The sequence below is a fragment of the Centrocercus urophasianus genome, unplaced genomic scaffold (assembly GCF_019232065.1).
Source record: "Centrocercus urophasianus isolate 14NV4802_14NV808 unplaced genomic scaffold, USGS_Curo_1.0 seq_11, whole genome shotgun sequence".
Lineage (NCBI taxonomy): Eukaryota > Metazoa > Chordata > Aves > Galliformes > Phasianidae > Centrocercus > Centrocercus urophasianus.
The window spans coordinates 82,247,281-82,260,376 of record NW_024884253.1 but is presented as its reverse complement, the minus strand read 5'-3'; the positions used below and the strand labels follow the sequence as shown (position 1 = coordinate 82,260,376).

At 45.3% G+C, this 13,096-nt stretch overlaps 2 protein-coding genes across 2 annotated transcripts in view; one reads left to right on the top strand and one right to left on the bottom strand.

Annotated features, from left to right (window-relative positions):
* The window catches only part of SYCP2L (synaptonemal complex protein 2 like), a 21,535-nt gene extending 19,592 nt beyond the window's left edge, over nucleotides 1–1,943 (bottom strand). The window contains exons 1-2 of the mRNA XM_042839903.1: nucleotides 1,834–1,943; nucleotides 475–579 (exon numbers count right to left, since the gene is read on the bottom strand). Coding sequence (XP_042695837.1) covers nucleotides 475–579 — 105 coding nt within the window. The 5' untranslated portion in view covers nucleotides 1,834–1,943. The remainder of the gene's footprint in view (nucleotides 1–474; nucleotides 580–1,833) is intronic.
* A 1,442-nt stretch (nucleotides 1,944–3,385) lies between these two features.
* Nucleotides 3,386–8,273, top strand: GCM2 (glial cells missing transcription factor 2). Its single transcript, XM_042837178.1, has 5 exons — nucleotides 3,386–3,427; nucleotides 4,897–5,149; nucleotides 5,518–5,630; nucleotides 7,079–7,204; nucleotides 7,392–8,273. The coding sequence occupies exons 1-5, from the start codon at nucleotides 3,386–3,388 to the stop codon at nucleotides 8,271–8,273; spliced, it is 1,416 nt and encodes a 471-aa protein (XP_042693112.1).
* The last annotated feature ends 4,823 nt before the right edge of the window (nucleotides 8,274–13,096 follow it).

Genomic DNA, 13,096 nt, shown 5'->3' with positions numbered 1-13,096 from the left:
ATATTTTTTATTTATATCTTTTTTTTAATATATATATATATATATATATATGGAGATGGTAAAAGAAATTCAAGCTGCAGCCAGGGACAGCTAACAAGTCATAAGCAGTTGATCTAATTCTTGCAATCAGATCATACATGGCTCTAGTAAATAAGATAACCAGCTAGGCTGATGCTTGCACACACAAGTAGTTCACACACATACCCAAGAGCGTGTGTGCAGACAGTGAGATCTGGAGTATTTTCCTTATTGGAATGAGTGTTATAGTAAGGTTAAAGTTGTGAATATTGTAAATAAGTACTAAATGACAGACCAGTCTTCATGAGTAAATCATTTGTTTCAAATAGCACAGGGACAAACAGCCAGAACCACCTCAGCAAAAGCATTTGCACTTGATAGAAAACTGTTTGTGAATGATGGCTATCTTGTACAATAAAAGACAGCCCTTCTACTCCCTTTAATACATGCACATACCAATGCAGAGTCAAAGAAGTCTTCCAGAAGTACCATCAAAAAACTATTTTCAGTTGGGTCAATGAGGATCACAAATGTTCTTGCTCTTTCAAACCAGGATACCATGTAAAAATTAAGAGAATCAGTTAAAGTCATGCAAGACAAGCTAGTAAACCTTACATTACACGTACCTGCAACAAAAGTTATGCACACAGAACTGCTCTCAACTCCTGCATTTCACAGCCCCATACTGTGTTAAAAGCCACATGCTGTGAAGGAGCTGAGTTTTGTTTGCCACCTGCACACACTGCCACTCACAGCACTCAGCAACACTTGTACCACTTCTCCTCCCCATATTGCCCTCCTCTGTGGTCACAAAGCACCTGCCCTTGGTGCCTGAGACCCCTTGTCGTTTTGCTCTGCAGCATCACAGCTGCTACAAAGTTACCTGCTCCAGAAGTTCTGGAAGTAAAATAACACGTAAGAGATTTTCCAAGCTTTTGATTTTGTATGTTACAAATACATGCTAGCCAAGACACTGAGCAGCATCACACACCTAGGAGCAGCTACAAATCTATGCATCTCTGGAGGTACAGAGATCAGACAAGCAAGAATTGGTTAATGTTCTATCTGGAAAGAAATTTTGAGCTACCATATCCCTAAAGAGCATCACTACAAAGCAATGGTGCAGTGAGTTGGGCTGAGGACACAGCCCTGCTAACAGAGCCTATCAGAGCCTGCCATCATTAGTCTCAAACACAGGTGCCTTTCTTCTGCTACAACTGATGCCAGCTGAAAGCAGCACTGTGCTGATTAGAGAAAACACGATTACAAATTAAATGCAGATCCTGCACTAAACTTTAAAGCAGACCTGCTTAGAGAGCATATCCAGCATTTGAAGTTATAAAAGCACAAAGTTGTTCATTAGTTCCATTACTAACACAGTATTTTGCTGCAGCACTTGAAATTTAACCAGAATATTTCTTTTATTTCACAAATTTATTTTATTCTATTATATGATTTATATGTGTTAAATATTATGTTTCTACTCTTTATTATATTTCTACTATTTCATAAATGAGCTTCATCAATTCATTCTCTCCCTTCACTGTCAGCTTGAAAAAAAAAAAAAAAAAAAGAAACAACAGTCCTTTTAAGTCAGGTGATAGATATAACCATAATATTAGTTTTTGCATTGAAAACAGTGTCAGAAAGGTAGAAGATTTTTTTCACTCAGCTCATGAAATATATCTGGAAAAAAATATATACGTTTTTGGCAGAACCACATAAGCCATGTTCTAGCTCTCACTACAAATCCTTTCCCCTGATATTAAGCAACTTTAGGTCACATTAGTAATTTGCTTAGGGTGTTATACTCATCTTTTCTACAAGTCCTTGCTCAATGAACAAGCTCGTCCCCTGCTGGAGATCGCTCTTGAAGTAGAGCTGGATGCACTTCAGCAGAAGGGACACGTTGTGGAAGTCATTCCTGTCCAGCTCCTGTGGAAAGACGTGGAGCTGTGCTCTGCCATCCCAGTCCGTGGGCAGCAGAGGCAGCATTACAGGGTGGGTAAGATCAGCTCTGGTACACGGGCTGTGGTACTCACCCTCCTCAGTGCTTTGTCGAGCTGGCTTAGGAGAGAGCTGCTGTACTTTTGCAGCGTGTCTGTTTCTCTCTCTTGCAGCAGGTCACTTATCTTTTGGTACCCCTTCCCCTTAAAGGCATCAATGAGCAGTGATTCAAGCTGCGGAGATAAGGGAAACAAACACAGCAGAGATTTAACAGAAGCAAACATTTGAAGCACTGGAGGACTGATTATGAGAAAACACTCACAGTGCCATTTATAAAGTTGGAGAATTGAAGACTTTGTCTATATTTACTTCCGTTAAATAACTGACAGCTCTACTGCTGCATTCATATAACCAAGTATTTTTAAGTAAGTATATGCAGGTAGACATTTGCAAAATAAAACTAAAGATGTACTTAAAACTCCTTACATAGTCTTCTGCGTGGGCTGCCATGTTGCTGCTTATCTCTCTACTCCGTCCTTCACTGTTTTCCTTTCTTTGAAAATAAGAGGAAGCACCAACAATTAAGAAAAATAAAACACTTTTCTGCTCAAAACCCGACAAACTTTCAGTCCCCGTATCCTTCCCCCAAGGCTCATTCTACCTCCTAAACGAAACTTCAGCATCTTCTGGGGGCCTTTGAGACCCACAGAGTCCCGGCCCGGACTGCGGGCTTCCCCACCCACCGCCCGGGGGAAGCGACCGTCGGCGTTCCGCAGTGCCGCGAGTCCCAGCACCGCTAGAGAAGGGCTGAAACTAAAATCCTCCTCGCTCGCAGCCACCTCTCCCCAAAACCGTACCTGCATCCCGTCTCGGTGCGGCTGTAGGGCCGGCTTTATTTCGCGTTAGAGAGGGAAACGGAGTGCCTTTCCCAGGGGAGAGGAGCGAACGAGAAAAGCCCTTGGCCAGGTGGGATCGTTTAAAGCATTACGGGAGCACGAAGCACCCAGCGTCTCCACAGCATCACAAAAGCGGTTTTTTGTGTTGTTTTTTTTTTTACCTTTCTGTTTCTGAGAACTGAAACAAATAACAGCCCCCCCCCCCGCGTTTTTTTTAACGGAAGAAGCATCGATTGTTTTTCACCCCTAAAAAGCCACCGTGTGTAACTTCCTAATTAACTGCAACCCACGATGGCTCTCTCAGAGGGAGAGTTCCCAACCTGCAGCAAAAGCAGCCCCCAGGGCCGCTCCAAGCAGCCCCGCGCCGCTGTGGCGATATCGGGGGGCTGCAGCCCTCCCCCCATAGGCGGCGGGGAGCCCCCCTCTCCCCAGCACCCCCAGGGCCGCCCCCGGGGGCCGGGCGGGAGGTGCGGGCCGCCCCGAGGCGATAAAAGCGGGAGCCGCCGCCCGCCGCTGCCCCCAGCATGAAGCTCACCTGGGACATCAACGACCCCAAGCTGCCGCAGGTACCGGGGCATGGCTGCGGGTGGGACGTAGTGCTTTAATACACGGTCTGATCCAGCTGCGTGCGAGCTCCTAAAATGACCTCCTTTCTCTGTCTTTCCCCTGTTAAGCACGTCCAAAGAATCTAAGGTTGACTGTTTTCTGCTGATATCATCCAAGGCATCTGGATATTGTACGTGTTTGCTCACATCTGATTGAATGCGTTTGGAAATGATTGGTTTTTTCCCCTCTGTTTGTAAGCTCCTAATATGTTTTCAAGCCACTTATTTTTCATTGCACGTCTAATTTTACACATAACGTGCAGTTACAGAATGGGTTAATTCTGCAAACCCCTGATGGCTCACATGTGCTGTATATGTGTGTTAAAGGGACGCTGCAGGAAATTGTTACTTTTGCTGTGTTTGGAGTTGAAAATATTAGGCGTTACTTAATTTTTATGGCAACTACGTTTTGATGAGGAATGCCAGCAAGTTGGTGACATCCCAAATGGGAGCATTCTTTCTCTGAGCCACTACTGATATAGTGGAACATATGTGTTTGTGGGTTGTTTTGGGAGGTTTTTGTTTGTTCTTTTCTTTCCTTGTTCTACTTGCTATGGATGCACTTCAAGTAACTGCTGTCCAACTAAAACTTGAAGCTTTCAGTCTTCAGGTGCACAGCTCCACAACGAGCACACAGGTGGTGGGCAGCCAGGGAGTGCTGGTAATGAGGCAGTGTCCAACAGCTGGGCAAACCTCACTGTGCAGGGGCATTGGTGGCAAGAGACCCTTTTATTACTGGTCACCATAGAGCCATTATGGTTGGAAAACCAATTAAGCTCTTCTAGTCCAACCACCAACCCATCCCAACGGTGCCCACTAACCCATGTCCCTCGGTGCCACATCCACACGGTTCTTGAGCACCTCCAGGGACAATGACTCCACCACCTCCCTGGGCAGCCTGTGCCACTGCCTCGCTGTTCTTTATGAGAAGAAATCATGCAAAAAGAGAATGGCTCCTGACTCTCGAGGCATGGAAGCTTAGGCTGCATTTCACTTGTTACAGGCTCTTTCCGAATAAGCTATTCTTTAAAAAATACTTTTCCACTGTTTCCAAATTTGCTGCTTGAGAGGTGTTAGAAAGAAGCCTTGGGACAAAACCCCAAGGTGGCACGATCATAAAACAGGCTGAGCTGGAAGGGACTGAATTGGAGGATCCTGAAGTCCAACTCCCAGTTCCGTACAGGACTGCCCAAATCCAGCCCAATGCCTGAGAGCACTGCCCATACACTCCCTGACCTCCAGCCCGTGGGGCCGTGCCCTGAGGAGCCTGTTCCATGCCCACCACTCCTCTGGTGAAGGACCCAACCTGACCCTCTCCTGGTGCAGCTCCATGCCATTCCCTCGGGTCCTGTCACTGTCACCAGAGAGCAGAACTCAGCCGCCATCAAGTCTCCCCTTCTGCTCATGCTCCTTTGCTCTCCCTGTCACAGGAGCCCGAGCGCTTCGATGCCTTCCAGGAATGGCCGGACGGCTACGTGCGCCTCATCTACTCCAGCGAGGAGAAGAACGCGCAGCGGCACCTGAGCGGCTGGGCCATGCGCAACACCAACAACCACAACTGCCAGATCCTGAAAAAGTCCTGCCTGGGTGTGGTGGTGTGTGCAGGGAGCTGTGCCCTGCCCGGCGGGGCCAGGCTGCAGCTGCGGCCCGCCATCTGCGACAAGGCGCGGCAGAAGCAGCAAAGTGAGAGGGGGGACCTCATTCCCTCGGCTGGGCCTGATTTCTGAACACAGATCGGCCTTGCCTGCTTGAAAGTCTGCTTTGCACGGGTTGCGTGTGTTTGCCTGCGTTGTGAAGAGTGCGAGGGATGTATTTAGTTCCCAATTTTGTCAGTGTATGCCTGTAAATAACTAAGGACAAATGGGCCTACGATGCTCTCCATCGCTAGCTTTTGTTAAGTCTTCAGCTCCAGTCCTTACCATTCGGTTATGTTTGGAACTCTGCAGCTTGTTTATTTCAGCATCATACCTCAACGTGAATCTCAGTGAAGTGCACTGTACTTGCACTCTGCCTTCCCTCCAAACCAGTGTTTTCTCTATCTGTACTTGCAGAGAAAGCCTGTCCGAACTGCAATGCAGCCCTGCAGCTCATCCCTTGCCGCGGGCACAGTGGCTATCCTGTCACCAACTTCTGGAGACTGGATGGCAAAGCAATATTTTTCCAGGTAAAAAGCACACATTTCAAATTATATACACATATATGTGCACGGATGGAGAGAGCATGGTGGAGTTCTAGTCTGTGCATGGATTCCCGTGTATTATAAACATGGGCACAACTAATCAAACAGCAGCACTTGGCTGTGTTTTTAAAAAAGCAGTGTATTTTTAAAAACACTTGAGTTTAACGTTTTCCATCTTTGCTATAACACCATCATAGACGTCCAACGTTCTTTTGATGGCATTACACAAATGGGAACACATGCCTACACCTCGGCGTGTGTCTGATGACCGAATCTCAACAAGGGCCCAGGATTTATTTTCTACTAAGATTAAAAAATGAGGAAAATCTCACTTAAGACCTAACGTAAAAAGTTCATTTTATGTGGAAAAGAACATTCTTAAAAGGATTTAAAACTAGCTGAAAAAAAAAAAAACAATATTCAGAAAACTGTTTTGAAACTTCATATTGATTTCTTGCTTTTTCTTTTTAAGCCATGTGAGGACAAAAACTTCAGAAAAGCTTCTGTTTTGGGATGACATTCTCTGCTGAATGTGTTGTTGGTTTTTTTTTTTCCCTGACCCAGACTCCAGTGAACTCTATTCTTCCAGTCAGTAAATGGAAGCAAACTGATGACGTTTCCAAATTCTCACCTGTTATTTATCATTCCTGTTAATGAGATATGCTGTTGTACAGATGCAAAGACTGAAAAGATCTTTATCAAAATTGATGATACTTCCTCACTTAGAAGTTAACACCTATCTGAGAAACGATGGCATTTTAAAAGCAGTTTTAAGTTTCCTAGTTTGTGTTAGGGACTACATGAAGGTCCACTTAGAAAAGTGTAATAGGTAACTACATGCATCATACATTTTATCATATGTGAATATAGCTTTGGATACATCTGTGTATTCACAAATATTGCAGTAGATATTTCATTCTTCCATGGCTTTCCAGGGTGTGTATCTCAGTCTCCTTCAAGAAGGTGGTCATTGCTTTAAAGTAGAGAGAAATTTCTTTAAAGCCTGTTATTGTCATTTTAGTGGCAGATGTTATCAAGCAGAACTGAGTGCAGAAAACCAATTAAACTCAATTTATAACACTTCCCCACCATCACCCCTTTGGTTCTGATCAGCTACTTCTGAATCCCTAGGCATGGGTAGAGCCTTTGCTCCTTCATCATTCTGTCTCACAGCTCTGCAGTAATCACTGGCTTCTCCTAAATCAGTTCTTCCTTTTCTCTACCTGCAAGTCACAACTGAGTTTTATTAATTTATTTCTAAATTTAATCCTTCCTTGTTCTTTAGTTCCTCCTCTGAACTCTCTTGTGCAAGACTATTGGTTATGTCATGGATACCACTCATTTTATTACTGCATTTTTCTCTTACTTGCAATTCACATCATCTTCTCTCTCACTTGCAATTCACATATCATTCTTTGATTATCCTTATTTAGGCTAAAGGAGTCCATGACCACCCTAGACCAGAGAGTAAATTGGAGGCAGAGGCAAGACGAAGTGCAATTAAGAAGCATATGTTGTCTTCTCAGAATTCCCAGAAAAAGAGACTTCTAAACTCAGAGGTAAGTCAAGGTTTTGAGTCAGTTAAAAAGTTGTCAGAAGGACATACTGGGAAGTTCAGGACACCACAAAGTTTTATACCATGCTACATTTGTTTATTTGGGACTGAAATGATCAGTAGTCCAAGTGTCAGGATATGCACTGTAGGCAGAATCCACTCCTGAATCTTAAAGCTCTTATCCTTTCCAGGCTGGAAGATACCATGATAGCAGTGGTTATGTCAGTAACATGCAAAATCTGCCCTCCATAGATGTCCCAGAAAGAGTCAGCATCGTCACAGACACCAGTTTTTCAATTCCAGCTCAGTCTTACCCTTTGCCGCAAAATACCGACCTCTACAAGATGTCTTATGACTCGGCCAGCTTCCAAGAGGACCAGCTGTTGCCATACCAGAAGTGCCCCAATCCGAGGATCTTTGTGCCCAGGCCATGTAGTTACGAGTTTGGAGTTCCTCCCTTCATTAGCTCCAGCCCTTACCCATCATGTTATAAAGATCCAGCAAATCCTCCCCTCGATGCAGACCCTATCAGTTTGAATGGATCTCACTATAATTCCTTGACCAGCATTGACAAGAGCTTTGACCATACTGGTAGGCATTATGGACTGAAACCAATCTGGGGGAAAACTGGTAGTGGAGACAGGAGCGACTATGGTCAGATGCAAACAAACACTAACCACCCTTATTATGGTGGTGAGTACTCCGGCAAATACGGTCCCAGCCCCTCTCCCATGGCCCCACCGCTACAGACTGTCATCACAACCACCACAAAAGTGTCCTACCAGGCCTACAAGCCATCCATGCTGAAATACAGCGACAACCTCTGCGACATGAAAAACCTTCAGAGCTATACACATGTGGCTGAAAATGTCTCAGGCACTATCTATTCAGGGATGAAGATTCAGGAAGACTTTGGGATGATCAAGTCGGCATTGCTCTACCAGCATGACCCAATCACCACAAAGTCTGAACCAGTGGAGAGCGTGGAGGCCTATCGGTACGGGATACCACTGGGGAACAGCTATGCTGAGCATGAAGGACAAGCCTTAAGGTTTGAGAGTAGTGAATATTGACTAAATGTTACCTAAATTCTATTGGGATGGTCAACAGAGAAATCAACGGTTGCGCTAATGGTATGTTGTTCGAGATTTGAAGAGGTGTGAGAAAGCAGTGCATTGTTGCTTTCTGGAACTGAAGCATATTCCCCATGCTCCCATCCCCCTCCCCCCCCCAAAAAAAATCAATATATGTACCTCTAAAGTAGTATGAAATGTCCAGACATGACTGGGAGACGGTGGTGTGGAGACAAAGCACCTCGGGAAGAAAGCAGACTCTTCTAATGGAGACTGTGATCTGTTTAGAGCCACTGTTCCTGCCAGAGGTTGGAGAGAGAGTGCTCCAACTAGGAAAGGAAAACACACCCCAGGCAATTGAAAAAGAAAATAGAAGTGGCTACAGATTACAACCAACAGAAAGAGAGTGAGACAAGTTGCAGGATAATTTATCTGAATGATCTATCCACCTGCCGTGATCTATGTAAGGAATGCAAAAACTAGTGGGCTAGGGAAATGATAAACCCGCATGGAAACTGCATTTTTGTTTAAAAGTAGCAGGTCAGTGTGAACAAACCTTGTCAATTACTACTACTCTTCTCCCTGCCTCACCATTAGGTCTTTCTCTTTCCTCCAAGGGACTTCTACAAGCAATTCCTAACTCCCCCTTCTCCCCCAACAGTGATGTTCTCCTGGGAATAAAGCAACCAACAAAGCAAGAGGTCAAAAACCAAAATTAACAAAGAAAAGTTGAGAACTTGCAGCTCTTGGCTCTCAGCTAATGAAACCCTTCTCCAGTACAGTAGGCCCAGAAGAAGACAGCATTGCTGGTTTCAATTTACATATTTTGGAAGCTGCTGTCTAGTGCTGTTTAATGAAACCAGAACAGTATGGCTTGCAAGAAAGCTGTGTATGCAGGGATTTGGTTGAGGTGACAGCATCAATTATTATTTACTGAGTATTTTAACTTTTTAGGCACTCAAATATTTTGGAAAATATTTTTGTACATTTTTGCTTTTTTTGAGCATGCTACTGTATGCTTTTAATAAACATGCTTTTAAGCACAAAACAACACATAATACAACACAAGTGGTTCACCAGTTGGCTTCAATGTGCAGAATCTTCCCGTGCTGTCTTCAAATTAATAACAAAAACTGATTAGTCTGGTATGGTGTACAAACACTTGGGTTTTAGTCATTGTATTTGGTGTACAGCTTTTTAAACTTCATGTCTTTTATGAGAACAATGCACATAGTCTGACACTTGAAATGCAGTTGCACAGCAGATTAACCAACAACATTCAGCAGTGGACTGATCAGCATTTTAAAAGCTCAAGTCCCTTGAAGCTGGAATTTATCAAGTGATTAAATGAATTCATCTACATCAAGCTTACGTCGACTTCTAGTGTATTTGCCATCTGTCTCACCAGGCTCTTTTTAAATTTTTGTGGCAGTTCTATAAGGTGGTTTAGATTACAGAAATGAGTCAGGTGAACAACATTAGTTAGATAATTAGCCTACACACTAAGCTAAGCAAATGGCAAGTTGCTGCCCAGAAAATTTGAACCAAGTTTTGGGTTCAGAAACACGCACACCATACCTATACACAGAACTGAAACTTCTTATCTGTACTCTCAAACATAGCAAGTCGGTTTGGGAGTAGAATAAAAATTATGACAAAGTTGCCCAACATTAGAAGAAAAATAGGGATATAGGGGGGGAGAGGAATTAAGGTCCAGCAAAATGACTGGAAAGAGACTCGTAGAAGATCTCAAAGTCAAAGAGTTGTAAAGATGTAAGCTACCCCATTTTGTGGCTTTGGGGAAATTAGATGACTGTGACTCTACCTTCAGATGTGCTAAAAATGTGCCAGGAGAAGCTGTGGGGGTTTTGTGCTGTTAATATACTGGTATAAAGCTTGTTGCTGTACCTGTGTGCTTAAAATTGTTATGCTATATGCTCTCAAAACACAGCCTTTTAAGCAGAACTTTGTACATCAGCTGAGTAATTGCAGACAACTGTTAAAATGCTCCTTTTGGGGGGTAGATTTATGTGTAATAAACACAGCAGCTGTTCAAGCACAATACAAAGTTATGGTAGCAATTAGCTCACTGTATCACCTGTGGCCCTCAAATAAAAACTCTGAAGATTATTGCAGCCTCTCTTTGTGCTGCTGCTTTTCATCTACAAGTGTCTGGGACAATGTACCTATGCCTTAACCTTTCCAGATAAAAGAGCAGATGGATTCAATTTGGTGTCGTACATAGTTTTCCGTCCAAAATACAGCAATTGGAATGCAATGCCAGCTCCTGTAACAAAAAGCTGAAATCGAGTGCCTCCCTGCTGGTTTATAGAGCTGTGGAATTGACTTTAAAAGCGTGTTTCTCGAGTGAAGCAGCAGCCTTGAAGAAAGATGCACTCCCTTCAGTCCTCAAGTAGCTTCTCCACTCACTGTGCTCCTCAAGCACTGTTTCTGGGCTGACCGCAGATGTCCTCACATCGAACCAATTCCTGCTGTCACAGTGTAGCTGTGGAGGGGAAGAATTGCCCTTTCTGAACTCAGCCACCTGTGGCTCCAGCTTCACACCAACAACAAGAGCCCTGTTGAGGAAAGCACCAGCTGTCCCCAGGCTGAAGATGCCCTTTATATCAAAAAGCAGCCTTTTAATGGCAAGGCTTGAAAGCCTGGGTGTATAAAGGATCCCTTCCCAGAGACAAGAGGCCGCTCAACAATTTTTTGAGTGCTTCTGTTGATCTCAGCGGTTGCTCTCTGCTGAGGCACCCATTGAAGCCTTCATCATCTCCACAGGCAGTAGTGGGAAGGCGGGAAGCAGGGCTCCTCTGGAGACATTAATGGTGCAGCGGGGCAGAACTCCTGAGTTTGCTTCTTGCTTTTTCCCGAGTGGGTTCTTGGGGTTTCTTTCTGGATTTATAGGGTTTTCCTCTGTGTCTTTTCGGGGGGAGTTATCTAATACAAATGAGCTACTCCCATTCACAAAGCTGGGCCATGCAGCCGGACACAACAAATTTCCAGGGGTACATCTTCTGAGGAGACGAGCCACACACCTTTGAAAGCTCGTGTGTCATTCATGTCATTAGATACCACGAAAAAATTCTCTACTCACCGAGCGGTGAGGTGCTGCCCCATCCCTGGAGGTGTCCAAGTCCAGGTTCAATGGGGCCCTAGGGAGCCGAGCAGGTGGGGGGCAGCCCTGCCCATGGCACAGGGTTGGAACTCTAAGATGCCTTCCGATCTGTGTTTCCCATCGTTATCAGCAGCAGCAAGATGCAGATAAAGGAACCAAGGCCTTAGGATTGGCATAGTTCTTCCCAAGGGCGAGAAGTTAGCCCAGGGTGTTAGAGCCCACCTACCTGAGAATTAGTGAGGACAGCACATGGTGTTGTCCCAGCCCTGGACCTCTGAGTTCTTCCAGCTCTTGAACAAAGGGAGAAGGAGTCAACTGCTGTTAATGCAGTACTACGGTTAAAACTGAACAAAAAGGGGAGGGCATTTCAATATGGCACCTCCATGGGCTTGCAGGAATCCATAGGCAACACAGCCATCAGTGGGAAAATAACCTAATCCAAAATAACCTAAACAAAAGCACAATGAAGTTCACACAGCACCAATTAATTACAGCATACCCACTGTCACTGCCTGCAAAGCCATTTCCAAGCCATGATGCTTAGCATTCCAGCCAAGCATGAACACTCAAGGAGGACTCTTTCAACAGGAAATTAGCAGTGAGTGTGCTCACGTTCCCCTGTAAGAAGAGCGAGCAAACAGCTGCATCACAGCTTAACAAAACACACTGCAGCCACGATCAGCCTTTGGCTCAGGCTTTTAACCCCCCGCTCTCCCACGTGATCACGGAGGGGCGTGTCCCTCCATAGGCCCCGCTCACTCGCTGCATCGCCCCGGCAACGGGACGAAGCGGCGGGGCGGCGGTTCGAGATTGGCGGCGCCGGGCCGGAGCGCTGCGGTGAGCGGGCGGCGCGGGGCTGGGGCAGGAGGCGCGGGTCAGCGGTGCGGGTCAGCGGTGCGGGTTAGGAGCGATGTTTCGCTTAGAGACGTGTGTGGGATGTGCCCTGCCCCGCTGTGAGCCGGGCTGCTGAGCTCCGCGTTGGCAGACAGGTTGGTGTAAACCGGGTTGTGTTTTCCCTGCCTGCCCGCGCTCTCTCTGTTGGAGTGGTGTATTTCGGGTTGTGTTTTAATGTGGGCAGCCCGTTTAATGTGCGGAGGTGGAACGTTTCGTTATGGCTATTTCAGGTATGGCAGAAATGCAGATAGTTGGCTGTTATTAATTCTGATTTAAACTGAAAGGCAGGCATTTATAATCACTAGTAGTATTCCTTAAAATTAGAAAATACGTAGTAGTTCAGATTTTCTGAGTTTACACAAATCAGTGGATGGTTTCCAGTGTTTGCATTTTGTCCTCTATTTGTCCTCTGCTTTCATCCTTCCGTAATCCCGTGTGAGGAGATTATAGGCAGCATGTCATTAAGAGTATAAAAGAAGCTGTTGTTTGCAATAGGATTTCCCATCTGTTTGGGAGACAGAACTATTATGACAACTTTACAAAGCGGGCAGATGTTGACTGTAGCAAAATTTGGTTGTCTAGAGCATGGAAACGTGGAATCATAGGACAGCTTAGAATGTAAAGGACCTTAAAACCCAACCCAGTCCCAACCCCTGCCTTAGGCAGGGCTGCCCCCCCCCCCGCTCTGCTCCCCAGGGCTCCATCCAACCTGGTCTCGAGTACCTCCAGGAATGGGGCACCACAGCTTCTCTGGGCAGCTGTGCCAGTGCCTCTCTGCCCTCTGAGTAATGATTTCTGCCTAACA